Here is a 27,838-nt window from a genome sequence, read left to right as displayed (position 1 = left end):
GTCCTCCAGAATATTCAGAGGCTCTTTGCTGGGGAGTTCATTCTGCTTTGCTTGAACTTCATACTGGGGAAAACTTCTCCAATCTGGTGTCATCCCCCTTTTCTAACCTTATTTTTTATTTCCCCATTAGCTCTCTGCTTTGATCAAGACTGGACCAGATCCTAACAATGCCCTGTTCCTCCTGCTGTCACATCTTTGTTCTTGCAGTTACCTCAGTTGGCAATGCCCATCCTCTGCTTATAAAGTCTAAGTTGATCACCAACTCTTGGGAGCTTTCCCTGATTCCTGTGTCCCTAATTCTTTCCTCATCAGTCTTCATATCTCATTTTATTTTTGCATCTTTGCTCTTCTTTTCATACCAGACTGCTTCTCCAGATGAATCCAAGAAATAGAAAATGAGGAGGGAAAGCATGACTGGTTTGTAAACAAGCTGGCAGAGATGCCACTTCTGAACTTTTTAATGAGAGAGCAGACAAGTCAAAGGTTTTTTTTGGCCAGTAGCAACTTGAGTAAAGTAGGAGAGAGAACAAAAGAATATACTAAGTTAAAAAGGAAAGAGACAACCATCTTTAAGCAGATGGCTAAATGAGTGACATCTGTCTGGGTTACAAAGAAGCCACCCCCATGGACAAACCACCTGCTAGTGATTTCCTAACAGTAGAAATAAAAAAGAACACTCAAGAAAGAACAGTTCTTTGTCTTCCTGAGGGCTGAATTTTCTCCTTTCTGACTGAGAATGAGCCTAGAAAGCAAGGTGAGTCACAGAGACCACAAGAAGGCAGTCCTTGTTTAATCTCTGGGGCAAGTTCTTTTGTTGGAAGGGGCTTTGTTCCAAAGATATTCATTCAAGATATATTCATTTTCATGGTGGTTACTTTTTTCTGAGCTATGACCCAATCTTAAAAGCTTGGAAAGTACAGTTGGGTTAGTTTTCTTTTTAAATTTTATTTAGTTTTTAATTTATAGAATAAAACAAGCATTTCCATAACATAGTATAATAAAAAAGATGATTGCACAAAAATGCAAATCTGTTATGTACCTACTCCTTTTAAATTCATAATAAAGTTATCATGTAAATTTCTTTTTTCCCTTCCCTACTTTATCAGCATAAACTTTCATATGTCTTTAGAATTACTTTGGGTATTTATAATAGTCAAAATTATTTATTTGCTCAGTTATTTTTTGTTTTTTTGTCAAAGTTGTTCTTAAAACAATATTGTAATATTGTTTGTTGTATATGTCATTACTACATACAACATTCTTTTGGTTTTGTTCATTTTGCTCTTTGTTATTTTGTGTAAGTCTGTGGTTTTTCTAAGATCATTCAGCTCAGTTTTTCTTATAGTAGTATTCCATCACAATCATATACCACAATTTATTCAGTCATTCCCTTTTTGATGTTTATACCTGCAATTTCCGGTTCTTTGCTACCACAAAGGGATTTGCTTTAAGTATTTTAGAACATATAGATTATTTTCCTTTTTCCCTAGTCATCTTTGGAAATAGACCTGGTAAAAATATGGCTGAGTCAAAGGGTTTAGGCAGTCAAATAACTCTGGGCTTAATTTGAGATTGCTCTCCAAAATGGTTAGATTAGTTCACAATTCTTTCAGCAATGAATGAACATCCCAATTTTTGCAGATGCCCTCTGACATTTTTCTCTTTTCCCTTCAGTCATTTTAATCAATCCAATATATAAAAATGATATTTAATTTGCATTTCTCTAATCAAAAATGATTTAGAGCATTTTAAATATGAGTATAATTATTTTTATAGCTAAAAAATGTGCCTGTTAATATCCCTTGATGATTTATCAATTTAGAGGTCAGTTGTTAAATATCCTCTTCTGACCATCCTGTTGTAAGAGACAGACTGAATTATTGGGAGACAGTCTGGAACATTGAAAGGAGGGCTAATCCTGGATCCAGGAGTCTTGGGGTCAATTCTTTCTTCAGAGGTTTCATTAATTGTCATGTTAATTCCATTTGTGATCAGTAAATTATGTGCTTGAAATTTTTATTTTTCTATATTAAAGCATAGACCCTTAAGTTTAATTTATATAAAAGATGATATGATTAACTATGACATGAAATCTCCATTATATTCCCACTCAAGCAATCATGAGATCTAACATGTCTTTCTTTCTTAAAAATTTTTTTTAAGGCAGTGGTGTTAAGTGACTTGCCCAAGGTCACCCAGGTAATGATTAAGTGTCTGACACTGGATTTGAACTCAGATCCTCCTATCCACTATGCCATCTTTCTTTCTACAAAAGTAATCAAGCCATTTCCTTCCATCCTTTGGTTAATTACTATTTTTGAATGATTGAATAAAATGAAATCTAAACCCTTAGCAGTCCCAGCTACCAAGGAGTCAGTGACAGACTGTGGGAAGCCCCCAAGCCCAGTATCTTTTAAAAGAATCTTTAGCCAGCAGTAGGGTCCATAGAAAAGGGACCCATGTTCCACATCCACAGTCATCTCTGTGCTGGGCCTGTGAGGTCTTAGACCTATGCCCAATTATTCCTTGCAGAGGAGCAAAAGGAGGAGACATCATCTACACCCTCAGAGCCCATAGACTCCTCAGTGATACTGATAGCAAGGGTAGAAGTCAAGCCAAGCCAAAAAGCACTTATTAAGCACTGACTGTGAGCTCTGTTCTGAGCTCAGGGGTTACCATGAAAATACAGCTCTGCTCTCCAGGAGCTCATGGTCTAATGATGGAAACAACATGCAGACCTTTATGTAAAATAAGAGATATGTAGAATAAATTAGGGGCAGCTAGGTGGCGCATGGGGTGGCTAGGTGGTGCAGTGGATAGAGCACCAACCCTGGAGTCAGGAGTACCTGAGTTCAAATCGGCCTCAGTCACTTAATAATTACCTAGCTGCATGCTTTGGGCAAGCCACTTAACCCCATTTGCCTTACAAAAAAACCTTAAAAAAAAGGAATAAATTAGAGATTATGAAGAGAGAAGACAGAACACCATGGGGAATGAGGAATGAGGAAAGGTTTCTTGTGGAACCCAATATTTGAACTGGTGCTGATGAAAGTCAGGATTCAGGATAGAGAGAAGAAAGAGAATTGAAAGTTTAGGAGATAGTCAGTGAACAGGCTTCATTGGGAGGTACTGTGTGAGGAATAGCAAGAATACCAGTGGGGCAGAGCACTTGGGGGGAGGAAGGTAGAAGACGACTAAAAGGTAAGAAAGGGCAGCTTATGAAGGGTTTTCAATCCTAGATGGGATAGGGAGCCCCTGTATTTTATTGAATTGGGGGGGTGGCATGTTCACATCTGAATTTTAGGAAGATCTTTGTGACAGCTGAATATCTGATGCTAAAGAGCAGAAAAAACTGGAGGCAGGGACAGAAACCTGATGATAAAGTTCTGTATGAAGAGAGTGGAAGTTTCAAAGGAGAGAAGGAGATGGAGATGAGAGATGTTAGAAAGATACAGAGATGTGCAGTTAGGGGAGGCAGAAGCTGGAGCCTGGTGCTATCCTTGAGAGTAATAGGGAGTTTAGCAAATTGGGAGAGTTTAAAGGAAAGACAGTTCAGTTTGGGACAAATTGTGTTTAATGTCTGTGGGGCACCAGTTCAATAGACAAGAGGTCAAGAGAGAGGTTAGAGCTAGCTCTATCAGTGAAGCTGAGAAGCCTCTGTCTGCATAGAGAAAATAATGTGATCTGTTGAGAACATGATGTGAAATAAAGTGAAATAATGAACAAATAGTGAATGTAACAAGTCTACAGGAAGCAGGTGGCCAATGAGTTAGATACTAAATTATTTGAATAAGTAAAAAGGAGCAGGGAAGACATTGAAAGAAAGAAATTGTGTGAACTGAAGTATGGAGTTTGAAGCAAATATGAGATGTGTGGGAACCAACCTGATCTGAGATCTGTGTGAGTAGGGGAGGTGAGGTGGGATGAACATCATTCCTTATTCCAGGGTCAAGGGGTCAGTGGTGATTATTTTCAGGCTCTGTTATCTTGTTCTTCCCATCCAATATTTTTTTACTTTATCTTAGTATCTCCCAAGTTATTTTGCTATCAACCAAGATCTGGACCATCAAGGGGAATTACTGGCCAGTTTCCTACAACAGCTCTACTCTACCTTTATACTCATATTCTACCTCCTTGGACTTCCTGGTATTAATTCAGGTAAGTTAACTATGGTCTCTCCACTGTGGCCTCCACATATCACTATCCAGTGATATTTTAATTCAATTAAATCATCAATTCAAGAAACATTTATTTAGCTCCCATTGCTCACAGGGCCTTGTGTTTGAACATTACTGAAGGCAAAAGTTTAGAAAAGTCAAAGTCTCTGATCTCAGGATTATAGGAAATTCAATAATTCTTTGAGTATAATTCTAGATTCCTCTCCAAAATGGCTGTCTGAGATCACAATTCCAGTAATTAATTAGTGACCCAATTTTTCCATATCATTCTTTTTTCTTTTTCTCTCTCTTCAATCATTTTAACCAATCTGCCATTTAAAAAATGATATTTGGAGCTTGTTTTAATTTGTATTTCTCTAATGAATAATGATTTATAACATTTCTACTATGACCTTAAAATAGTTTTGATTTCTTCATTGGAAATCTGCCTGTTTGTATCACTGATCATTTATCAATGGAAAAGGGTTCAAGTGATTGTATTATTATATTACATATTATTACTATTATATATTTTACAAAATTCTTTATATATTTGAGATATGAAATCTTTATCTGAGAAAATATCTATAGAACATTTTCCCCAATTTTCGGCTTTTCTATTGATCTTGGCTATATTTGTTTTATCTGTAGAAAACCTTTATAATTTAATCAAATCAAAATTATCCTTTTTTGTTCCTTCTTCCACTCTGTCTCTTGTTTATTCAAAATCATTTACCTAATCATAAGTCTTACAAGCAAAAGTTATATATTTATAAGAACTATTATTATAAGTATATATTCCATGTATTTCAAATTTTGTAGCAATATGACTCTTAATATCTGGATGAAGTATCCATTTTGACCTTATCTTGATAAATGGAGCTCAATTCTGTTACATTGCTTTTCAGCAACTTTTTTCTTATCCCCAAATCTACAAGTCTTTACACTTCTCAAATATAAGATTACCAAATCTATTTGTTGCTATGTCTACTCTGTTCTATCAATCTACCTTTCTATTTCTTAGACAGAACCATATAGTTTAGATAATTAGTATCTTATAACATAGTATAAAATCTGGTACTGCCAAACCTACTTCCTTTGCATTTTTTTCAAGTTACTTTGATATTCATGACTTTTTGTTCTTTCCAATGAATTTTGTCATTTTTTTCTAACTCAATAAAAAGATTTTTTGGCAATTTAATTGGAATGATAATGAATACCTCAATTAGATTTAGTAAAATTGTCATTTTATTATATTGACTATGCTTACCCATGAATAATTACATTTCTTCAATTATTTAAATCTGATTTTAATTGTATAATTTTACGTATATAATTCCTGCATTTGTTTCAGTAAATATACTTACGAGTATTTTATCTCATAATAACAATTTTTTTGTAAGGCAAATGGGGTTAAGTGGCTTGCCCAAGGCCACACAGCTAGGTAATTATTAAGTGTCTGAGACCGGATTTGAACCCAGGTACTCCTAATTCCAGGGCCAGTGCTTTATCCACTATACCACCTAGCTGCCCCAATAATAACAATTTTAACTTTGAATCTAAATGGAATGTACCCATCCATAAAAAGAAAACAGCAGAATGAATTAAAAATAAAAACCAATAATAACTAAGTTGTTTACATGAGACACATTAAAAAATTAAAGAATGAGAGAAACACGCAGATTGGAAATAGAGGTTTGGAGAAGAATTTCTCATGCTTCATTTGATGCAAAAAAGGCAAGGATAACAATTATGATCTCAGAAAAATTTATGACTAGAAAAGATTTAATTAAAAGAGATAAAGAGTAAGTACATTTTAATAAAAGATACCACAGACAATGAAGTAATACCAATATTCAACCTATATGCACCAAATACTATAGCATCAAAATTCTTCAAAAAAAATAGCTAAGTGAATTACAGGTAGAGAAAGATAGAATTATAGGTAGAGATAGGTACTGTTAATAGTGGGGGGAATTAAATATTCCCTTCTCAGAACTAGATAAATCTAACCAAAAAAATAGAAAAAAGTTAAGGAAGAAAATAAAATTTTAAATAGACTGGTTATAATAGATATCTGGAGAGAAGTGAAAGGAACAAGAAAGAAATATACCTTTTTCTCAGGAGTTCATGGTATCATAAAGATTGACTAGATATAGGATGTAAAAATTATATAGCTAAAAGTAGATAAGCAGAAATATTAAGAAGATCCCTTTGAGATCACATTGCAGTGAAAATTATTTATAAGGAGATACAGAAACAAATTAAAAATTCATTGTAGATTAAATAAACTAAAAGTGGGTGGATTAAAGAACAAATCATAGAAGCAATCAATAGTTTCATTAAAGAGAATAATAATAAGAATAATAATAATGAAACATAGCAAAACAAAAAAGCAAATACAGTGTTCAGAGAAAATTTTTTTTTATTCTTGTTTCTTTTTATTTTTTTAAGAAAGATCTTATTTATTTTGAGTTTTACAATTTTCCTCCCCATTCTTGATCCCCTCCCCCACCCCACAGAAGGCATTCTGTTAGTGTTTATATTGGTTTCGTGTTATACATTGATCTCAGTTGAATGTGATGACAGAGAAATCATATCCCTAAGGAAGAAATATAAAGTATGAGATAGTAAAATTGCATTGTAATATAATGCTTTTGTTTTCTAATTTGATGGTAATAGTCTTTGGTCTTTGTTCAAAGTCCATAATTCTTTCTCTGGATAAAGATGGTATTCTCCATTGCAGATAGCTCAAAATTGTCCCTGGCTGGTTCACTGAAGCGATGAGCAAGTCCATCAGGGTTAATCATTGTTATCCCCATGTTGCTGTTAAGGTGTACAGTGTTTTTCTGGTTCTGCTAATCTCGTTCAGCATCAGTTCATACAAATCTCTCCAGGGTTCCCTGAATTCCCATCCCTCCTGGTTTCTAAAATAACAATAGTGTTCCATGACATACATATACCACAGTTTGTTAAGCCATTCCCCAATTGAAGGACATTCCCTTAATTTCCAATTTTTTGCCACCACAAACAGGGCTGCTATGAATATTTTTATATTTATACTATAGTATATATTTATATTATATATTTATACTATAGTTTACTTGTATAAGTACAAGTGCTGTTTTTACCCTTTTTTATCATCTCTTCAGGGTATAGACCCAATAGTTGTCTTGCTGGGTCAAAGGGTATGTACATTTTTGTTGTGCTTTGGGCATAATTCCAAATTGCTCTCCAGAAAAGTTGGATGAGTTCACAGCTCTACCAACAATGTATTAGTGTCCCAGATTTCCCACATCCCTTTCAACACTGATCATTGTCCTTTCTGGTCATATTGGCCAATTTGAGAGGTGTGAGGTGGTAATACAGAGACGCTTTAATTAGCATTCAGAGAAAAATTTTTATCTTTATGTGCTACCACAAATAAAATGGAGAAAGAATAGACTAATTAATTGGATATGCAATTAAAAAAAAAACTAGTAAAATACTAAAAAATTCCCAAATAAGTGCTGCATTGAAAAAAACTTAAAAATTAAGGGTAAGATTAACAAAATTAGTGTAAAAACCCATCGAATTCATGAGTAAAACTAGGAGTTGATTTTTGTAAAAAAACAAAAAACAAAAAACAAAACCAAAACAGTAGCATAGATGAAACTTTGGAAAAATTGATTTTAAAAAAGAGAAAGAAAAAAAGCTAAGTCATTAATATTTAAAATGAAAAGATTGGATATACTACTACAAAGATGAAGACAATTAAAGGGAGTTATTTTACCTAAATATTTTCCAAAAAAAAGTGAATTGGAAAAATACTTACAATAATTATAAATTTGTGGTTTCACCAAAAAGGGGATAAAATATGCAGAACCTCATAGTCTTGGGGGACCCCCTCCCTATTCCTCCACCTTAGTGTTCTCTGATTCTCTTTTGTTTTGTCCCTGCTTCTCCACACAGGAACATTCACAGTATCTAGTCCTCTGGTCCAGCCCTCCCTACCCCTGGTGGGGGAAGATGTCCTGCTCTCCTGTAACCTCTCCCCCAAGAGGGATGTTCGGGGAATGACTGTGAAGTGGGTCAGAGGCCCCCTGGTTGTGTTCCTGTACCGCAGTGGGCAGGAGGTGGGAGATGCCCAGGCCCCACAATTTCAAGGGAGGACAAAGCTATTGAGACAGGACATGGCTGAGGGGAAGGTGACTGTAATCATCTACCGTGTTCAACTCTCTGACTCCGGCCAGTACACATGTTATTTCCAGGAAGGCTTCTTTTATAATGAAACCAGCTTTGACCTTCAGGTAACAGGTAGGTCTTCCCTAGTCATGGACTTTCTCTAGACATTTAGACATTGGCACAATTCTTTAGAGTATTTAAGGTATTTTCCATACATAGTCTCACTGTTTCCTCACAGCTAACCTTATGGGTTAGTCTTCACAGTGATGAACCAGACCATGCTGACTGAAGCCCAGTCAGCCCCTCAGGGTTTTCTGGTACCTTTAATGCATTGGGGGTGTTCAGTCTCACTGTCACTGACTCAAGTCCCCACCAATGATGTTCTCCCAATTTTAGAGGTTCTTCTGTGTCCTTATTCCATGTAATCTTTTTAATAGTCAGATTAGCATTTATACAGTTATAATTAATTTTATAGTATCATGAGAACAGTATGATAAAGGATATTTTCCTTGATACCTGAGGTCATCATCCTCCCTACAAAGGTCACCTTAGTCTCTGCAGAATTGGGGGTGGAGCAGGTTCACATTCAAATCTTAGTCCACTTCCTACCTAGTTTAGTCCCGCCAAGCTCCAAATACAAAGTCCCCCTTGAACTGCAGACCCAGGCACCCCAACTTCTCAGGGCTTCCCTGTTGGGCTGACAGCAACACTGGGTCTGAATTCTTTCTTTTTTTTCATTGCTAAAATTTTATTTAAGATTTTTGCATCAATATTCATTGGGAAGATTGTAGGAATTAATTGTTCCTTAAATCTTAGGTAGAATTCACTTGAAAATCCATCTGGACCTGGACACTTTTTCTTGGGGAGTTTATTGATGATTTCTTCAATTTTTTTTCTGAAATGGGGTTCTTTAAGTATTTTATTTCCTCTTCTGTTAATCTGAACAGTTTGTATGTTTGTAAAATATTCATCCATTTCACTTAGGTTAGCCAATTTATTGGCATACAGTTCAGCAAAGTAGCCTGAAGTATCTCTTTAATTCCCTCCTGATTGGTGGTTAGTGCACCCTTTGATACTGGTAATTTGGTCATCATTTTTTCATTTTTTTAAATCAGATTAACTAAAGGTTTATCTATTTTAATTGGCATTTTCATAAAACGAACTCTGAGTTTTAAGAGATCTATGGTTTTCTTGCTTTCAGTTTAAGAATTTTCACCTCTTCAGCTCTTAGCAGAGTATTGTATTCTTTATGATAATTTAATCTTATTTTTAAGGTGTCTTTTCTGTTGACTCTCCCTCACCTCTATTATCTTAATTTTTTTCCCCCTCTTGTATTAGTATATATATGTCACCCACTCTCATTTTTCTCACTTAGGTGGATTCTCCACTTTTCTCCTTCCCTTCAACAAGTTTGTGCATTAGTTTTATTTTTTCCTATGCCCTTTTTAAAAAAGAATTGCTTTCACTCTCTTCATTATCCATCTTCTCTTTCTGTCTACTCTAGGACTTCATTTGCTGATTCCTAACTGCTATAATCCACCTCTCTCTGTATTCTTCCTACAGTCAGTGCTTCTAAAACATCCATTCTGGGTTCCCTTCTCAGCTCTTTCTGTTCCTGCCCGGTAGGTCTCATCCCCTGGATTCCCTTTGCCATTGTGCCTCATTCTCACAACAATACCAATTACTGCAGGTATCAGAGAGGATGATACCCTGTTGTAGGACACATTTGACAGATGAGGAAACTGAGTCAAACAGGGTTAAATGTCTGGGCCAGGGTCTCACAGCTGGATCATGTCTGAGGGAAAATTTGAACTCGAGTTGTCCTGACTCTAGGCAGAACTCTGTCCACTGAACCACCAAGTTACCCTAAAAAAATAAGCTCTTATTTCTCTTGCTCTTGTTATTTATTAACTACGTACTGTTTTCATGTCCTTGTGCTTAGTGCTGAGGGAAAGATAATGTTTACATTGAACTAGGACCTTGCCCTCAAGAATCTTTGTCTGTAGCAAGGAGATAAGAGACACAAATACATATAATAATCATATCTGTATAGGAGAGGATTCTGGGATGATGGTCCAGTAGGATAGAAAATTTCAAGGGCTCCAGATTTCCTACACACAAAAGTCAAAGAAGCACCTAGGGATAAACATAGAGAGGCAGAAATAAGCAAGGGATGCTCATAACAGTGGTCCTCCTGGGCCACCTGATAAAGGTCAGCAGTATAGAGGCTTCTAGATTTGCTCCCTGAAACAGCAGGAGAAGCCTTGGGTGGAGGAAGCCTCTGCCTAAGCACCAGGAACCCTCACCTCCTGGACAGTGAGCAGAGGACAGGGATCTTCTGCTGATGAGGGTCCCCAGGCCCAGATGAGCTGCCTAGATGAGGATCTGGGCAGGAAGGCACCACACAGTAATGCAGGATCACCACTGGCTATGGTTGCTTATGGGAGAACTAAATTCTCTGTCTTAATTTCAGACAAAGGGGAGAACTGAAGGATATGGTCACTGAAGGGTCTTCATTTCCAGCACAGTGGTCTGTGGGACCCCAGCTGTGGCTTGGAGAGGGAAGATGTGCATAGGCTAGGTCCAGCCAGAGACAACATCTCCCACATTGCAGGACTAGAGAGGAATATAATAAGTTGCTAAGTTTTTTTTTTTGAATGAGCAGGCAAAGGAGGAAAGAATCCAACCATAGACAGTTACTCTGAGAATAGAGAAGTGTAGGACACTCTTCAGAGAAGGATCCTGAAGCAAAAAAAAAAAAAAAAAATCCTCTCCTACCCCAAAAATTAATGTCAAATGATTACCTGCTTAAAAATAATCCATTAAATAACTCAAATGGTACTTTAAAAATCAAATAAAAGAGATTCAAGAAAAACTAAAAAAGAAAATAAGAACAATCTAAGAAAAACAAGATTTTGAAAGGAAAGTAAACCAACTGGAAAAGGAGAACCAGAATCTCAAGAAAGAAAATGACTCTTTGAAAAATTAGAATTGGCCAAAGGGAAGCCAGTGAAGTTATAAGAGACCAAGAAATAATAAAACAAAACATAAAGAATCAAAAAACAGAAGAAAATGTGAAATAGCTCATTAGAAAACAACTGATTTGGAGAAAAGATAAAGAAGAGAAAGCATAAGAATAATCAGACTATCTGAAAGTTAGGATCAAAAAAAAGCATACAATAATAAAAAAAAATAAAGAAAATTGTCCTAAAATGTTAGAACAAAAGCAGAAAGTAGCAATAGAAAAAAATTTTATCAATCACCTTCTAAAAAGGATCCTAAGGAGGAAAATCACATCAGAGGCTACATGAGGGGTGTCTGGAGTGGAGAGAGATCAGATGCCCCTCCCCCCAGCAGCAATTACAGTAATCATGAAGAAAGGGGGGGGTCTGCATTAGGGTGTCAGAAGAGAGAAGGGGCTTCTATAAGGGATGCTTCAAAATGAAATGGAGAGGCCTTGGTGACTCCAGGAGCCCATTGAGTTGTCCGGTGTGGCTAGAGTCCAGAGCTCTAGGAGAGGAGTCAAGGGATCAGAAAAGAAGGATAGGATGGCACCATGTTGTAGAGGCTTTGAATGGCAGAAGAAGTCTGAGCTTCACACAGAAGGAAGGAGAAAACCACTGGAGATGGTGGAAGAGAGGAGTGGTGTGGTCAGTTCTGGATAGAAATAACAGAAGCCTGGAGCCTGGCCCAGAAGGGAAGGGGGATGGCAGGTGGGATCTAAAGATAGGAGATTTGTCAGTCAGTCAATCAACAAATATTCATTAAGGACTCATGATAATGAGGTAGCAGAACAGACACTCAGACTTAGAGCTGGACACTCAGGAATTCAAATCTTGTAGACATTTAATAGCTGAAGGACTCTGTGCAAGTCACTCAAATGATATTTTCCTCAGTTTCCTCATCATGAAGATAGGAATAATCACAACTAGCATATCTGTAGCACTTGAAGGTTTACAAAGCACTGTATAAAAATCCCCCCCCCCTTTTTCCTCGTCCACCCTGGGAGGTGGGAATTTTTTCTCATCCAGTTTTACCAATGAATTCACTAAGGCAGGCAGAGCTTAAAGGACTTGCCCCAGGTATCAGCCAGTAAGTGTTTGAGGCTGGATTAGAACTCATGACTTCTTGTCTCCACATCCAGTGTTCTGTTTATGCAAACCCCCCTCCCACCTCTGCCCCAGCATCTACCTATCTTCCAGGATTGTTAGGAGGAGCCAGTGAGAAAATCTCTGGAAAATACTTCACAAATCTTTCAGTCTGGATAAATATCCACTGCAATGCTTATTATTATTGGCATCCTCATCATCCTCCTCATTCTCATCAACTTACTAGAGTTGTTGGGAGGATGAAGTGATTCAGTAATGATAAAGCTCTTAACCCATGGTCTGGTGGACAGTAAGTTCTAGAGGAATGTGAATATTTCTTCTATCACATGTGACCAGCATCATGGTCAACATTGGGGAGACAAAAAGAAGCCACAACCTGGGCACTGCTTTCCAGGACCTCACACAGGAATGGGAGAAACAACCCACAGAACTGCTCATGTCAAGACAGAAAAGGTCAATGGAAGCAATTTAAGGGGAACCAGCAACAGGTGCAAGATGGGGAGAACCAGGTCTGCCTTCTACAGGAGGAAGAATGGAGATAAGTCTGGAATAAAGACGTCAGCCAAGAGGCAGAGGGGAGGAGGGATGGGATTCCACACAGTAGACAAAACCAGTGCAAAGACCCAGAGTGAGGAGAGATGGAGAGCAGAGTCATGTGTGAAAAGAGTCCAGTCAGTGTGAATGGATCATAGAACATATGAAGGGAGATGAGGCAATAACCCTGGAATGGGAGGTTGGGATCAAGTCTGGAGGTGTACAAAGATGGAGGTATTTGTTCAGAATCATAGAAGGGAGGTATGAAAGGTTCTTGAGCAGGGAGTGACCTAGTCAGACCTTCCCATCAAGAAAACACTTTTGCAGCTGAAGAGGATGGATTGGAGGAGGAGGGACTTGGACTTGGAGGCAACAGGAGACCAGGGAGAGCCTAGGTTCCAGGAGAGAGAAGATAAGAGCAGACAAGAAGATAGAGAAGATAAGAGGGTGGGGGTTACTTGAGAGGAGGGGAGAAATAGGAAATAAGAAGTGTTGCTAGGTAGAAACTTCCAGAATTGCTAAGAACTTGAATATGTGGGATGAGAGAGACAGGAAGGAGGTGAGGAGGACACCAATGGTGTGTGATGAGAAGAATCAGTGTCCTCAGCAGTAGGAGTGATGTTTGGAAGAGGGTGGGGTTGGAAGGAAATAGGCTGACTTTTTTGATGAGATAAGTGAGATTCCCAGCCTAAGAGATCTACGTGACTAAATCTCAAAGATGGGGAGGCTCTGAACTCAGATTTGGAGAATAATATCAGCTCCTATTTCTAATAGACCTTTAGGTTAATGAGGAGGAAGATGATGATTACTACTACCAGAGGTGGAAGAGGCTTTGAGGTGGCACCATGGCTTGTGGTCAGGGGACATCTGAGTTCTGGCACAGCCTCAGACACTTACTAGATACTGTGTGAGTCTGGGAACAACATTTCAATGCTGTCTGATTCAGTTTCCTCAATTGTAAAAAGGGAATAATAATGGGTTATTGTTATACTCAAATGTGATAATATTGATAAAGCCCATAGCATAGGATCTGGAACATTGTAGTCACTAATGTAATAATTATTTCCTTCCTACTTCTAATGTGATTTAGGTATAATAATATAATCATTATCTCATAAACAGACAGATTGATGTACAAAAGGCACAAAAAGAACCAGATTCCCTTCCTGGAATCCTTAGAACCCTCCTGTCACCTCACCATCCTCCCTCTATCTCAGAGAGACAGGAGCTGTTATGTTAAGCAGCAGGATGGGATCTGGAGCCTCAGGAGTGATGGAGACATGGGAGGGTCCAGGCATTACTGATGGTGAAGTAAATTCAGGGATTTACTTGAACTCTTCAGACAACTTTAAAATAATACTTCAGCATGAATTCTGGAGTGCAGAACCAGTAATTTTATGGATCAAGCCAACTATGAATGTTGAGGGAAAGCTCTGATTCACTGGGGGATGAATGGAGCCCAATCCTATGCAGGTCTTAGTGGGGTTTCACTCAGCAGCAGCAGCAGCAGCTCCAGAGCTCTCAGCAACCAGATAGTGATGGAGTCAGAAAGCCATTCAGAAAGTGATTACTGGGAGCAGAACTCTGTCACATTGTCCACTTTCAGTTCTGGATGCCTGTACCAGGGTGAAGAGCAACACTGTCCCTTTAGAGAATGCAACCTTAGGGATGTGGGAGCTCTGGTCACCACTGCAAGAGGGAAAAGAATGATTCTGGTAATTCACAGACCGCAGAAGAGACCAGGAGAGCAGTGTCTACCCTTCTTGAATCATGGTACCTTGGAAGCATCAAACAAAACCCTCTCCATCCCTGGAGCAGAGCCCAATGTTAACATCAATTTTAAAGTCAAGAAAATGGCTGGAAAAATAAGCAAACAACAAAAAAAGTAACTGACCTGAAGAAGTTACTGTGGTGACAAAGAAGGTGAAGGAAAAATAAGAATACAATACTTAAAAACAAAGCCTCAAAAAATGAATTGGATATCAAATCAACAATTTCTATAATAGTTCAAAAGGAAGCTTAAAAATCAAGTAAGAGAGATGGAGGAGGGGCAGTTAGGTGGTGCAGTGGATAGAGCACTGGCCTGGGAGTCAGGAGTACCTGAGTTCAAATCCGGCCTCAGACACTTAATAATTACCTAGCCCTGTGTCCTTGGGCAAGCCACTTAACCCCATTACATTGAAAAATCTAAAAGAGAGAGAGAGAGAGAGAGAGAGAGAGAGAGAGAGAGAGAGAGAGAGAGAGAGATGGAGGAAAAACTGGGAAAACAAATGAGAGTAACAGAAGAACATTTTAAGAAAGAATCAACAATTTGCTAAAAAGTCACAAAGAAATGCTGAATAAATAACATTTTTTTTTAGGTTTTTGCAAGGCAAGTGGGGTTAAGTGACTTGCCCAAGGCCACATGGCTAAGTAATTATTAAGTATCTGAGGCCAAATTTGGACTCAGGTGCTCCAGAATCCAGGGCTGGTGCTCTATCCACTGCGCTACCTAGCCGCCCCTAAATAACATTTAAAAAAAAATAGAATTGATCAAATAGAAAAAAAGAGGCACAAGATTCACTGAAGAAAAATACTCCTTAAAAGGAAAATTAGTCAAATAAAAAAAAAGTTCCAAAAATTTTCTGAAAAAAAAGAACTCCTTAAAAACAATAAAGAATGGCCTGAATCTCCAAATGTATCCATCCTCATCAAAGGAAATTGCTATTGGAAGATATCCTGTATCATTCAAAATATTGAATCTAGAGAAAGAAAACACACTATAGCTGATAATTTAGCAATTATGAAATTATTCATAGAATAAAAACTGAAAGGAACTTTGAAGGACATTTTTTCAGTCTCTCTTATTTTATAGAGGAAGACATAGAAACCTAGAGAATGAATGAATAAATAAGGAAGGAAGCATCTAACTAAATGACTAAATGAGTAACTAGGGGAAAAAAGCCCCATTTATTAAGTACATACTATATTCCAAGTACTGGATACCCAAATTCAAATGTGAGATAGTTCCTGACCTCAAGGAAGTTCCAATCCAACAAGAAATAAAAATGGGGAGAGAGGAGAGATGGCCAGGTAAGGGAGTTGTGGTTTGAGGAGTTTGGAGAGTTTGGACCAGGAGGGCAGGGCAGGGCATAGATACACTTTTCCCAGAGGCAAGAAGAAGATGTGGGAAGTTAAGTAGATTGTGTGTGTGTGTGTGTGTGTGTGTGTGTGTGTGTGTGTGTGTGTGTGTGTGTGTGTGTGTGTGTCTGGTAGATGAAAGACCCACAGCATTGATGACCAACAGCTATTTAAAAAGAGAGGGGGAAAGGACTTGCCTGAAGTTACAAAGGAGGTGGTGAATGTCAGAGCCAGGTCTGGAAGTCTAGTGCAGAGGGAGTACCTGATCCATTCTCAGCTCTCATAGAGTCTCTATTCCTTATAGTCTGAGAATATCCTGCCAAAACCTAGATACTTCTAGGAGGGATTGGCATATTAAGCCATCTTCTGTCAAAACTTGGCAGGAAGGAGCTGCTTAGCCCCCTCCTAATGCTAGCCTGGGAGATTCAGACTGGGACACCAGACAGACGTATTCATCTGACTCTCCTGACTCCCTAGGGAGCTGAATTCCTCCTCCACATAGAGACCTCCCCTGGCTCTCTGACCCCCTCCTTCTAATTCAGTTACACAGTCAATAATCACAGGAGGACCAGGCAAACACCAGTCCAGGAGCCTGGGCTCCCTCTGTATCTGTAAGTCATCTCTGGGCAGTGGCAGAGCAGAGGCTAATGCAGAGCCTCCCTTCAGACTCCTGAGGGCAGCTGAGACTTTCCTTCCTCATCCCTGACCCTCCAGCATCCAAAGAGCTTCCCTTCTTTTCTGATTATAAAAAGGAGTCAGGAAAGAATGTGCCTTATCCACAAGAGGATCATAGGAAGAAGTGGGTCCACAGCAGAGCAGCAGCTGAACGAGAGGTCAGCTGGGCCCCCAACCACACAAGTTCTCTGAATCCTTGATTGACATTGTCCCCTGATCTTCTGTTCTGTCCCTAGAGTGCCAGAGAGGAGCATTCTCAATGATTGTCCCTCCTCAGCCCATTCAGGCCAGGCAGGGGGAAGACGTCACACTCTCCTGTGAACTATCACCCAAAATGGATGCTCAGAACTGGACTGTGAAGTGGTTCAGATACCAGACCCTCGTGCACAGGTTCCCCAGTGGGGAGAAGCTGGAGGAATCCCAGGGGGCTGAGTTCCAGGGGAGGACAGAGCTGTTGAGACATGACATGACTGAGGGGAAGGTGACCTTGAGGATCCAGCAGGTCCAGGTCTCTGATTCTGGTCCATACACTTGCTATGTCCGGTCACCTGAGAATTATGATGAAGCCCACACTGAACTGCAGGTTACAGGTAGGTCCTAAAGAGTTTTGGGCTTTGTTCTGAATATCAGGCTAATAGAGCTAAAAGTGATATCAAAAAGTTAAAACTCCTCAATTAACAAATGAGGAAAATGAGACACTAATTGAATTCATAATTATATGGAATATGCTCATTTTCCCAATCCAATGGGGATTTCAAATAATGTCTTCACTTTAGGAAATTCCTTCCTCAAACTTATCTGGATCTCCCTCTACACACTGAAGTGGTAGATCATTTGGAACGTAATTTAGTTCAATTCCATCAACTTTTATTTCAATACAGTTAAATTCAGTCTATGGTTATTTAAACAGTTAGTTCAATCCCATATGATTTAGTTTCATCTAAAAACTATGATCTAGAGATTCCTATACTTTAGTGGAAGAGCTAGGAAGTTTAGAAAAGTCTCCCCTGCCCTCAAATTGCTCAGTTTAGGAATTTGACACCTTAGGATGAGAAGCAAGACACATAACTAGGATATACCATAAGACTAGATAAGTGCATGAGAATAGTGCTAAATGAAATGAGATGTGAAGACTGATGAGGAAGGCTTCCTGGAGATGGTGGTGATTACATTGAATTTTGAAGGAAGAGGAGGAAGTACATTGCCAGCACAGGGTACAAGTAAAGGCATGGTACAAGATGAGCAGACCATTGTTAAGGTACAAAGTCTGATCCAATTTCACCTAGGCACAAAGCACATGGAGGAAGAAGGGGTAAGGTTTGAATGGTAGAATGACAGCAGGGATCATACCCCAGGATGAAGGCCAAGCTGAGTAGGGTGAGGTCCATAGCAAACAACCTCCAAAAATGCTGGAGGGCATGAATGGTGTGAGCAGGGCTGTGTGAAGGGCAGGTGAGCCTGGCAGCTGAGGGAAGGGTGGAGGGAGGGAGTGGAAGTGAGGAATCATGTATGGAAGCTAATGAAAGATTCCAAGAATGGGATAAAGAAGACTTTTGCTAGCATGGTGAGCATAAAGAAGAAGGGAAAGCTGTTTTGGAGGCAGGACAATTTGGTAATGGTTTTGTTGTTTGATATGAGGGAGACAACAGGTATCAGAATCTTCAGACACAGGGGAATGGGTGAATCATGGTGCCTATGATTTTTAAATGGTAACATTTTAAGAAGGAGAAATATAAATTTAAGACATAAAAATAACAATTTTAAGAAGGTTCAAGAAGGAGAAATGTAAATTTAGTGCTTCATATGGAGAGTTTGAGATAGTGAAAAGACAACTGGACAGAGAAGTCCTGAGAGAAAGTGCAGATGAGAGTCTTGAATTCAGAAGAAAAATAAGGGCTGGCAATGGAGATCTGAAAGTCATGTAGTTTGGAGTGGTAATTAAAGTGATGAGGCATAGATGCTTTTACTTCAAAGCAAATACTAAAAAAATTGGGATGTTTAATAACAGTAGTTCCAATTTGCTTATAGAAAGATTCTATAGGAACTATTTTCTCTATTAATATATTCAACTATTTTCCATATTCAAGTAGATTTCATGTTCAGCAAGCCTTTGCTTCTAGAATCCCTTAAAACAATTAAAATATATTTAGATGGCTTTCAAATAATTTGCATATAGTTATATAGGTGTTCCTAAATTCCAGATGTAACACCTAGGATACATTGGGTTCTAAATTACATGACATGAAATAATAACTTTCACAAAACATGTTTCCATATTATTTACTTAAATCAAAGTAACAAAAATAGGGCAGGTAGGTGGTGTAGTAGATAAAGCACTGGCCTTGGAGTCAGGAGTACTTGGGTTCAAATCTGTCTCAGACACTTAATGATTACCTAGCTGTGTGGCCTTGGGCAAGCCACTTAACTCCATTTGCCTTGCAAAAAACCTAAAAAAAAAAAGTAACAAAAAGATTTCTTAACTTTAAACTTATCTGAATGGATTTTACATTTTTTTTTGTTCTACAAATTTTTTTTATCTCTAGGAAGCCTTCCCTGATTCTTTTGTCTCTGATGCTTTCTCAACAATCTTCACATCTCTTTTATTTTGCATACTTTTCAAGCACTTATCTTGTTTTATGATATTTACCAGTTACAGCTCTTGCTTTCTCATCCTAAATTGCCTTATTCCTAAACTAGCAATTTGATGGCAGGGGGCCATGACTTATCCAAAATTTCCATCTCATCCACCAAAACATAGGGACCTGTACACAGTAGCTTTTGAATGGAACTAAATTATAAGGAATTGAACTATATAGATAAATAAATATAGATTGAGTTGAATTACACTGAAATAAATGTTTTTGGAATTGAACCAAATTCTGTCCCAAATGATTTATCACTTCATTATAGAGGGAGGTCCAGATTAGTTTGATGGTTACATTATTTGAATAACTGGATCCAATGACCACATTTTACATAATCATGAATGCAAATAGTATTACTTGAAATGTATTAAATTTATACTTATGCATTCACACATAAAGAGACTATAATTTTGTTAGTATGGGAATAGTAAAGGTCTATTGTAATCTTTCTCAAAAACAAAAAATGAGATTCTTCAGGAATTTAATCTTATACATATGAGAACTTCAAAATACTAATGCAACCTTACTTATGCCATAGAATGGAAACTAATTTAGATTAAAAAAGCAAGATCCATTCTACTTGCAACTATTACAATAACATTAAATTTTTTTTTTTTTTTTAGTTTTTGCAAGGCAATGGGGTTAAATGATTTGCCCACAGCTATGTAATTACTAAGTGTCTGAGGTCAAATTTGAACTCAGGTCCTCCTAACTCCAGGGCCACTGTTCTATCCACTGTACTACCTAGCTTCCCCTTGAACCTAAAATCTTAAGATCATATGCAACTAATAGTCAATTTTACATTAGTCTTAAAAACTCAGAAGAATAAAAAGAGGATTCACATTTTAGAACATTTGTTTTAGTTAGAATGAGACCAGGATAAACCAAAGTTATACCTGAATTCATATACAGAGCCTCAATTTTTACATTCTGAGCACATCTTAATTCAGTTCAATTCTGGATTCCATAATACCACAAAGATTACATAACTTATTTCATATAATTTTCCAAACTTATTCATACCTTCCTTATATGCTTAAGACCATTTTTTTGAAATGCTCAATATACATTTCTAATGGTTCAGAGAAAACCCTAAACTTTTTAGTTTCCATTCCTTCTTCTAATACTTTCTACTCTTTTCAAGTCCTTAAAATCCATTTTGCAAATTTCCTATTTATATTATATTTTTTAAGAAAGATTTTTATTTATTTTGAGTTTTACAATTTTTCCCCCATTCTTGCTTCCCTCCCCCACCCCCCACAGAAGGCATTCTATTAGTCTTTACATTGGTTCCATGTTATTTATACATTGATCTCAGTTGAATGTGATGAGAGAGAAATCATTTCCTTAAGGAAGAAAAATAAAGTATGAGATAGTAAAAGTACATAATAATATATTTTTTTCTAATTTGATGGTAATAGTCTTTGGTCTTGTTCAAAGTCCATAATTCTTTCTCTGGATACAGATCGTATTCTCTATATTATTTTTAATAAACTCCTTAACCATATTTCAGAGTCCTTAAATATTTCTATTTTCTGATTTTAGTACATATTGTCATTGACCATATCCAATGACTTATTTAAAACCTTACTCTTACAGACGCATAAGCCATACTGCCAATACATATTGATTTTACTTTTCACAGCACAATTCTCTCTCTTAATTTGACACAATTAAAATATTGCCCTTGAAAAATAAAACCTCAGCCCCTGCCAAGATATGTTTTCCTCTCTTAAATTATTCACAATCTTGCAAAATTCTCAAATCACTTTGTCAATTTTTATGGTATTTTAACTTTGAAAAACAACCACTCAACAATCCCTCAACCTCCTCCCAGAGCTGGAGGGAGCTAAGCTTTGCAGCCCAGCTTTTGATGGGAGAGGGAGAGGGAGACAGAGAGGAAGGGGAGCAGGGGGGAGACTTCCCTCCATGTCCAACCCCCAGCATTCAGAGAGAGAGTGGCAGATAGGAATGAAAGGAACTTCTCTTTTCTTCTCATGGGATGGAAGGCGTCCCTGCATTCTGTCCCTGAGCTCCTAGAGTTTAAAACTTATACCAATTTTAACTTTGGGGGAAAAATGAAAAGAAAAGGGAGATGGAGAATTCTCCAGTCTCAGGAGAAAACTAGGAAGCTGAAATCGGCCAATAGGAATACAAAGAACTGGAAATAATCAAGACACAGAGACAGGGCAAAGACTTGATTTAAACACACGCACAGACAACCCCCCCCCCCCATCCATCCATCTTCTGATTTTTCTTTCCATCCGCACTCCTGGTATAGGGACAATTATCCGGGATTCCCCTGCTCCCCTCTTGCCCATTTCATCAGACCCTGTGCTCTTGAGTCTTCCCTGCTGTTACAAACCAAAGACCAACAGACCCCATCCTCCCGGGGCTCCAAGGACTCCCTGCAAGGGGCTCACACACTCATAATCCTCGAACTCCCAAAAGATGTCCTGGGGTACACAGGTCACCCCAATTACTAATACCTTCCCCAAGTGGACTGTTTTGAGGCCTATCCAGAGGGAGTGCTCCCTCCCCAGGTAAACTTTTTTTCTTAGAGTTCCTATTACTCATCATGGGATTTTTCTCCAAAGGTCTTGATGAGAACTGGTCCTCCCAAGATGTGCATCCAGACCAACATGGCAGGACTCTAGCTACTACTTGTCCTGCCTTGCTCAATAGATGGCCTTGTGTGGTCTTCCAGCATCACCAGTGTCTTCCCTGAGATTGTTCACTCATTTCTCCTGGCAAAGACCAGAGCCTCAAGAACCCATGGGTACCCAGGAGAGGCCAGGGAGGGGGCTGGGAGCACTCAGAATAGGAGAGGCTTCCTGGGGTCATGCTCTTTGAGATCATCAGGGGTCCTCAGGATCTTGAACAAACCCCCAATTGTGGGAAACCCCTCAGCAGAATTGGGGAGTCAGATGGAGTATGCCCATTGTTTCCCCAGTTGCAAGCTGATCAGAGTCCTGGTCTGTCCCAGAAATGAAACTAAGATTGGAGTGAGGAAAGGAGAAGCTTTATTAGGGTTCTGGTGAAGCTGGTGTGTCCCTGGAGTGAGGCCACACTCAAACAGAAGCCAGGGCCAGCTTTCTACTGTGGGTTCAGGCTTTTTCCTCCCCCCCACCCCCAGTCTGAACTGGTCCAGACTTTTCTGCTTATGGCTCTTCTTCATCTTCCCACTCCATCCATTCTCACCTTGGTATGCCCCCCCCCCCCCCCGGCCATACATAGCATGTGATGTTAATGACCCTCTGTTGTCCAACAGGTGTCAGTTAATAGTAATGAAGTTCATTAAGGTGAGATTGGTGGGACTGAGGCCCAACCCAGGATACAGAACATGTCTCTTTGCTCAGGAGAACATTTTTTTTAGGTTTTTTGCAAGGCAATGGGGTTAAATGACTTGCCCAAGGCTACACAGCTAGGTAATTATTAAGTGTCTGAGACCGGATTTGAACCCAGGTACTCCTGACTCCAGGGCCGGTGCTTTATCCACTGCGCCACCTAGTGGCCCCTCAGGACAGCATTCTTCAAGAGAAGTTTCACTTTTTTTGGCCCTATTTGTAAATTTGTTTAACTCAGCAATCTGGCAATATCTGTGGAAACAGAGTTCCTTAACACAGTGATTTCTCCCAGAGGAAAGGGGACAGGACAGTGTCCCAGGGAGAGGAATCAGCCTTACTGAGCAGGAAGGTCTCTCTCCTTCCATCACTATAGAAAGAGAAGAAAGGAAAGGATGATACAGAAGAGTTCAGAGGATGAAGGAGGGGAAGAGAGAGGCCTCAGGTTCACACTGGACTCTTCCCTAGGGCTCATTTTCCTCCTAGAACCTCAGAGCTCAGAGACCACCCAGTCCAACCAGTACCTGAAAGGAAATCCCTGAAGTGTCTAAAACATCCAGGACATATGGTCATCTAGCCCGGTGAGAGAGCCCATCCCGCTTGAGGCAGTAATTCTAAACAGGGAGGCTATGTGGGTCTTCCAACCTCTTCTAGCTGTTATTTCCCCATTCAGCTTCTGGGGCCAAAAGGGCAAAATTAGGGCCCTTCCCCAGGACACTAATCCATCTGGGGAAAGTCAGAGATGGGGTTGTTGAGCAGCTTAAGAGCTTTCTTCCTGTCCCCCCACAAACAGACATCTGGTTCACAAACAGATATAAAAGGGTTATGCTCATTTCCCCATCTCAGGGAGCTCCTCGGGGCAGGGCCTACATTGTCTTTTCTTCCCATTTCTTCTCTACCGCAAGGTCCTAGGGCAGTCTGTGCAGGGCCATAAAATACTCTCAGGAGGGACATCTTACCTTGATAGATAAACCCCGCTTTGAAACATTTTAGGAAGATTCCCCAAAACCAGGATGGAGCACTTTTGGGAAGTAGGTTTGGCTCTGAACCATGTCATCTAGTCTCAAGAGTGTTCCTCTGGCTGACTAAAACTCACAGGATAATTAGCCTCTGAAAATTTGCACTTCTATACAAGAAAACAGAACAAACTGAGGTTCCAACTGCCAGGGACACTATTCATCATTTAATTCAAAGCTCATATTTCAAATTTGAGAAACTGATCCCCAGTGCAACAAAGGAACTCATTTACTACATAAGTCTAAGAAGTGCCAGTGATCAGATTTGACCTAAATCTCCTACATCGAATCCAGTTTCTGCACTTGTTTAAAAGGAGGGTTTTCAGTTTCTCCTTTCTCCAATTTCTCTTATTCAGACTACCAAAATCATATTCCTATAACACCATTGTGGTCATGTCACTTGAACTGCTCCAGAAATTTCTAAGACTCCCTCTTGACTTACACAATCTGACCCCACTATAACTGTCTAATGCCCTGGCTCCTTCCTCCCTCTCCTCTATTTATTGTCCAAAGTATGATGATATTGAAATTCTCAACCCCTGAGGGATTGGGAGAGGGAAGGTTATTGAAAGAGGAGAGAGATACTGAGAGAGAGACTATTGTGGCATTTTGAAGAGTGTTATCTCTGGAAGGAATTTCAGAGGTTATGCAGGCCCTCTTCTCTATTTACAAAGGAAGAAATGAAGTAGCACAGTGTCCAGTCGAAGTTCTGTTAGCCACCAAAGGGACAGATCAAATCAGATCTGATTTGGGGCTATTTCTGTTCTACTCTACCATCCTACTGTTCTTACCCCCTCCTTTTATAGGTCATCAAACCAAGGTCCAGAGAGGGCAATAGACCAATGAGACAATTTATAGTGAAGGGTTGACCCCAGGGATGCTGGAATCCAGGCTGCTCAGCTAAAAGCAGAACCAGAATGGACTTTAGGAAAGAGTAGCTTCCTATGGAGTCAGAAGGCCTGGGTTCAGGTCCTGGCCCAGTCACTACCTCATAAGTCTTCCCCTCTCTGCTCTCTAGCCCTCTAATGATGAAGTTGAACTAGATGTGACCTAAAATTCCATTATTCCCTTAAAAGTCTCTGAATAGATAAGGATTCAGCTGTGAGGTCATAGGAAGACAGGAAGAGTCCTGAATTAGAGTCAAAGGGCCTTCAGTCCTGGTTCTGATAAACTGATGGATGAAGGGTCTCTCTCCTATTTTGTCTTTGTAAACAGGCATTTGGCCTAGGTTCTCACTAAGTTCCCTTACAGTTCTTAACATTCTTTTCTCTGAAATAGTTTGTTTTGGGGGATGTTTAGAGGCTGATGGAGGACAAGGAAATGGCATCACCTGTGCACAAGCCACTGTGCTTGTCCAGGATTCACTGAATCCTGGTGCCCTCTGTACCACCCCTAACCTGGGCCATGGGGATCAGGAAGCAGAGTTTCCACTTCTCTGATTTCCACAGTAATGGAATTTGAGGGCCTATTTTCAGAGAATCACATCGCATCTCAGAAGACACTTCGTAAAAGGATTTTTATTCTACTCCCAGTGGTTTCCTCCTTGATGATTTATGTGTTCTACAGAAGAAAACTACAGAGAACTAGAGGTAAGAGGAGGACCCTGACCTTAGACCTTTAGTCCTTCCACTCCCAGATCCTGGAATCATTGCTGTGTGAGGGATTAGAAGATCCCCTGATTTGCTAGACTTGGGTTTCTCTGGCCCTAGATAAGAGACCTGGGTTCTACTAGGATGACAGAGAAACTCCTGAGTGGTCCCCCTGTTAGGTGACTTGTATACAAATGATCATCTAGTGGGAGTCAGGAGGATGGACTCTTGGGGAGAAACCTCTTATCCATGGTCTGACCTCAGTCTAATCTACATATTCCCATCCAGAAGCTAGAACAGTGAAGGGATGGGGATTGCTGAATCATCCTCTGCTTTACAGCCCATTCTTAGAAATGTTACCTTCAATATCTGAATATGTACATGGTCTCAGGTACCAGCCCCAGGTCAGCCCTGGAAGTCATAACCTGCTCTTCCTTCTTCTCTTGGACCTTACTCAGCCAACATGAGTCCATACCCTATCCCTCCCCAGGCTTGCCCACCATAGACTATCTCAAAGAATTTAGGCATTTTGAGTTGAATGAATTCTTTTAATAAATGATTTCTAGATGTGGGGTGGACTTTCCCTCATCTAGGTCTCACCTGTGAGAGAAATGATTATTTCTCCATTATATTAATAACTAATTTTTTTGTAGAGGAATCAAAATTTTCTTTTATTATACAGAAATAAAATTAATTTGGCATAGAGAACTATACCAGAGGGGCAGCATAGCATAATAGATAAAGAGCTGACCTAGAAGTCAGGAACACCTGGGCTTAAGTCTTTTTTTTTTCTTTTAAATTTATTTTTTATTCTCATTTTGTACAAATGTTTTTTTACATTAATAAAATATTCTTGTTTACAAGTAAACAAAATACCCCTCCTCCCCCATGAATATAGATAGACTTGTTTGGACAAAAAAAGTAAAGGGGAGATAAAAAAATTAAAATAAAAAAATAATAATAGTAATAATTGTAGGTATGGCCAGGTGGTACAGTGGGCTAAGCACCAGCCCTGGAGCCACGAGCACCCGAGTCCATATCCAGCCTCGTAAACCCAACAATCACCCAGCCATGTGACATGCAAGCCACCTGATCCCCACTGCCCTGCAAAAACCCAAAAAAAAGAAAGAAAGAAAAGACCCAAAATAAAATAAAATAGTAATAATAGGGGTGGCTGAGTGGCAGACAGAGCATTGGCCCTTGAGCCAGGAGCACCTGGGTCTGAATCCGGCCCCAGACACCCAAAGATCACCCTGCTATGTGGCCCCAGGCAGGCCATCCATCCCTACTTGACCTGCACCCTCCCCCAAATAATAATAACAAAAAATGTGTTTCAGTCTTTGTTCCAACACCCAACACCTCTGTCACGGGTGGATCACATTCTTTATGATAAGTCCATCACAAAAGTTACTTCCATATTTTTCCAACGTTGCCATTGCTGATCGCAACTCCCTCCTTTCTTATTTCTCCAATACCATGTACTATATTTCCTCTCTCCTTTTACTCTGACTCTGCTGTAGGGTCACTGAGTGGTGCAGCAGACAGATCCCTGGTCCTGGGGCCAAGAAGCCCTCAGCCCCCCTACCACCCCTTAGGCCCAGAATCCACCTGGCCCTGTGGTCCTGGGCAGGCCTTCCATTCCCAGCCCCTTGCAAGAAGTAAGAAAGAAAATGTGTTATATCTGGCCACTCTCCCCCCATGGTCCATCCTCTCCTCCTTTATTCACATCCCCACCCCTTCCCCCTGCTCCCCCCTCCTTCTTACTCCAGATGTCTATACCCCATTGAGTATATTTTCTGTTTCCTCTCCTAGCCATCTCTCATGAGAGCAAAGTTTCCCTCATTCCCCCTTGCCTCCCCCCTTCCATATCATTGCAATAGCTCATTGTAATAAAAAAAATCTTATGTGAAATATCTTGGACTATTTCCCCCTCTCCTTTTTCTTTCTCCCATTCCATTTCCCTTTTTTTTCTATTGACTCCATTTTTACACCATATTTTATCTTCGAATTCAGCTTTCTCCTGTACTTCAACTATAAAAGCTCTCTCTACCTGCTCTATTAACTGAGAAGGTTCATATGAGTATTATCAGTATCATTTTTCTATGCAGGAATACATGCAGTTCATCCTCATTAAGTCCCTCATATTTCCCCCCTCTCCTCCAATCTCCATGCTTCACCTGAGTCCTGTATCTGAAGATCAAACCTTCTGTTCAGCTCTGGCCATTCCAAAAGGAACATTTGAAATTCCCCTGGTTCATTGAAAGTCCATCTTTTTCCCTGGAAGAGGACATTCAGCCTTGCTGGGTACTTCATTCTTGGCTGCATTCTAAGCCCTTTTGCCTTCTGGTTATATTGTATTCCAAGCCCTACGAGCTTCCAATGTAGCTGCTGCTAAGTCCTGTGTGATCCTGACTGCAGCTCCATGATATTTGAATTGTGTCCTTCTGGCTGCTTGTAATATTTTCTCTTTGACTTGGGAGTTCTG

The 27,838-nt window shown here is 39.5% G+C and overlaps 1 protein-coding gene across 1 annotated transcript; it reads left to right on the top strand.

Annotated features, from left to right (window-relative positions):
* Positions 1–23,290, top strand: LOC141507120 (butyrophilin-like protein 2). The gene is made up of 5 exons (XM_074214516.1): positions 1–754; positions 4,026–4,158; positions 8,109–8,453; positions 16,996–17,349; positions 23,235–23,290. Exons 1-5 carry the CDS (start codon positions 737–739, stop codon positions 23,288–23,290), a joined length of 906 nt encoding a protein of 301 aa, XP_074070617.1. The 5' UTR covers positions 1–736.
* Positions 23,291–27,838: the final 4,548 nt, after the last annotated feature.

Source organism: Macrotis lagotis, chromosome 1, assembly GCF_037893015.1.
Source record: "Macrotis lagotis isolate mMagLag1 chromosome 1, bilby.v1.9.chrom.fasta, whole genome shotgun sequence".
NCBI lineage: Eukaryota > Metazoa > Chordata > Mammalia > Peramelemorphia > Peramelidae > Macrotis > Macrotis lagotis.
The sequence above is the reverse complement of the archived record's forward strand: the minus strand, read 5'-3'. Positions and strand labels throughout refer to the sequence as shown.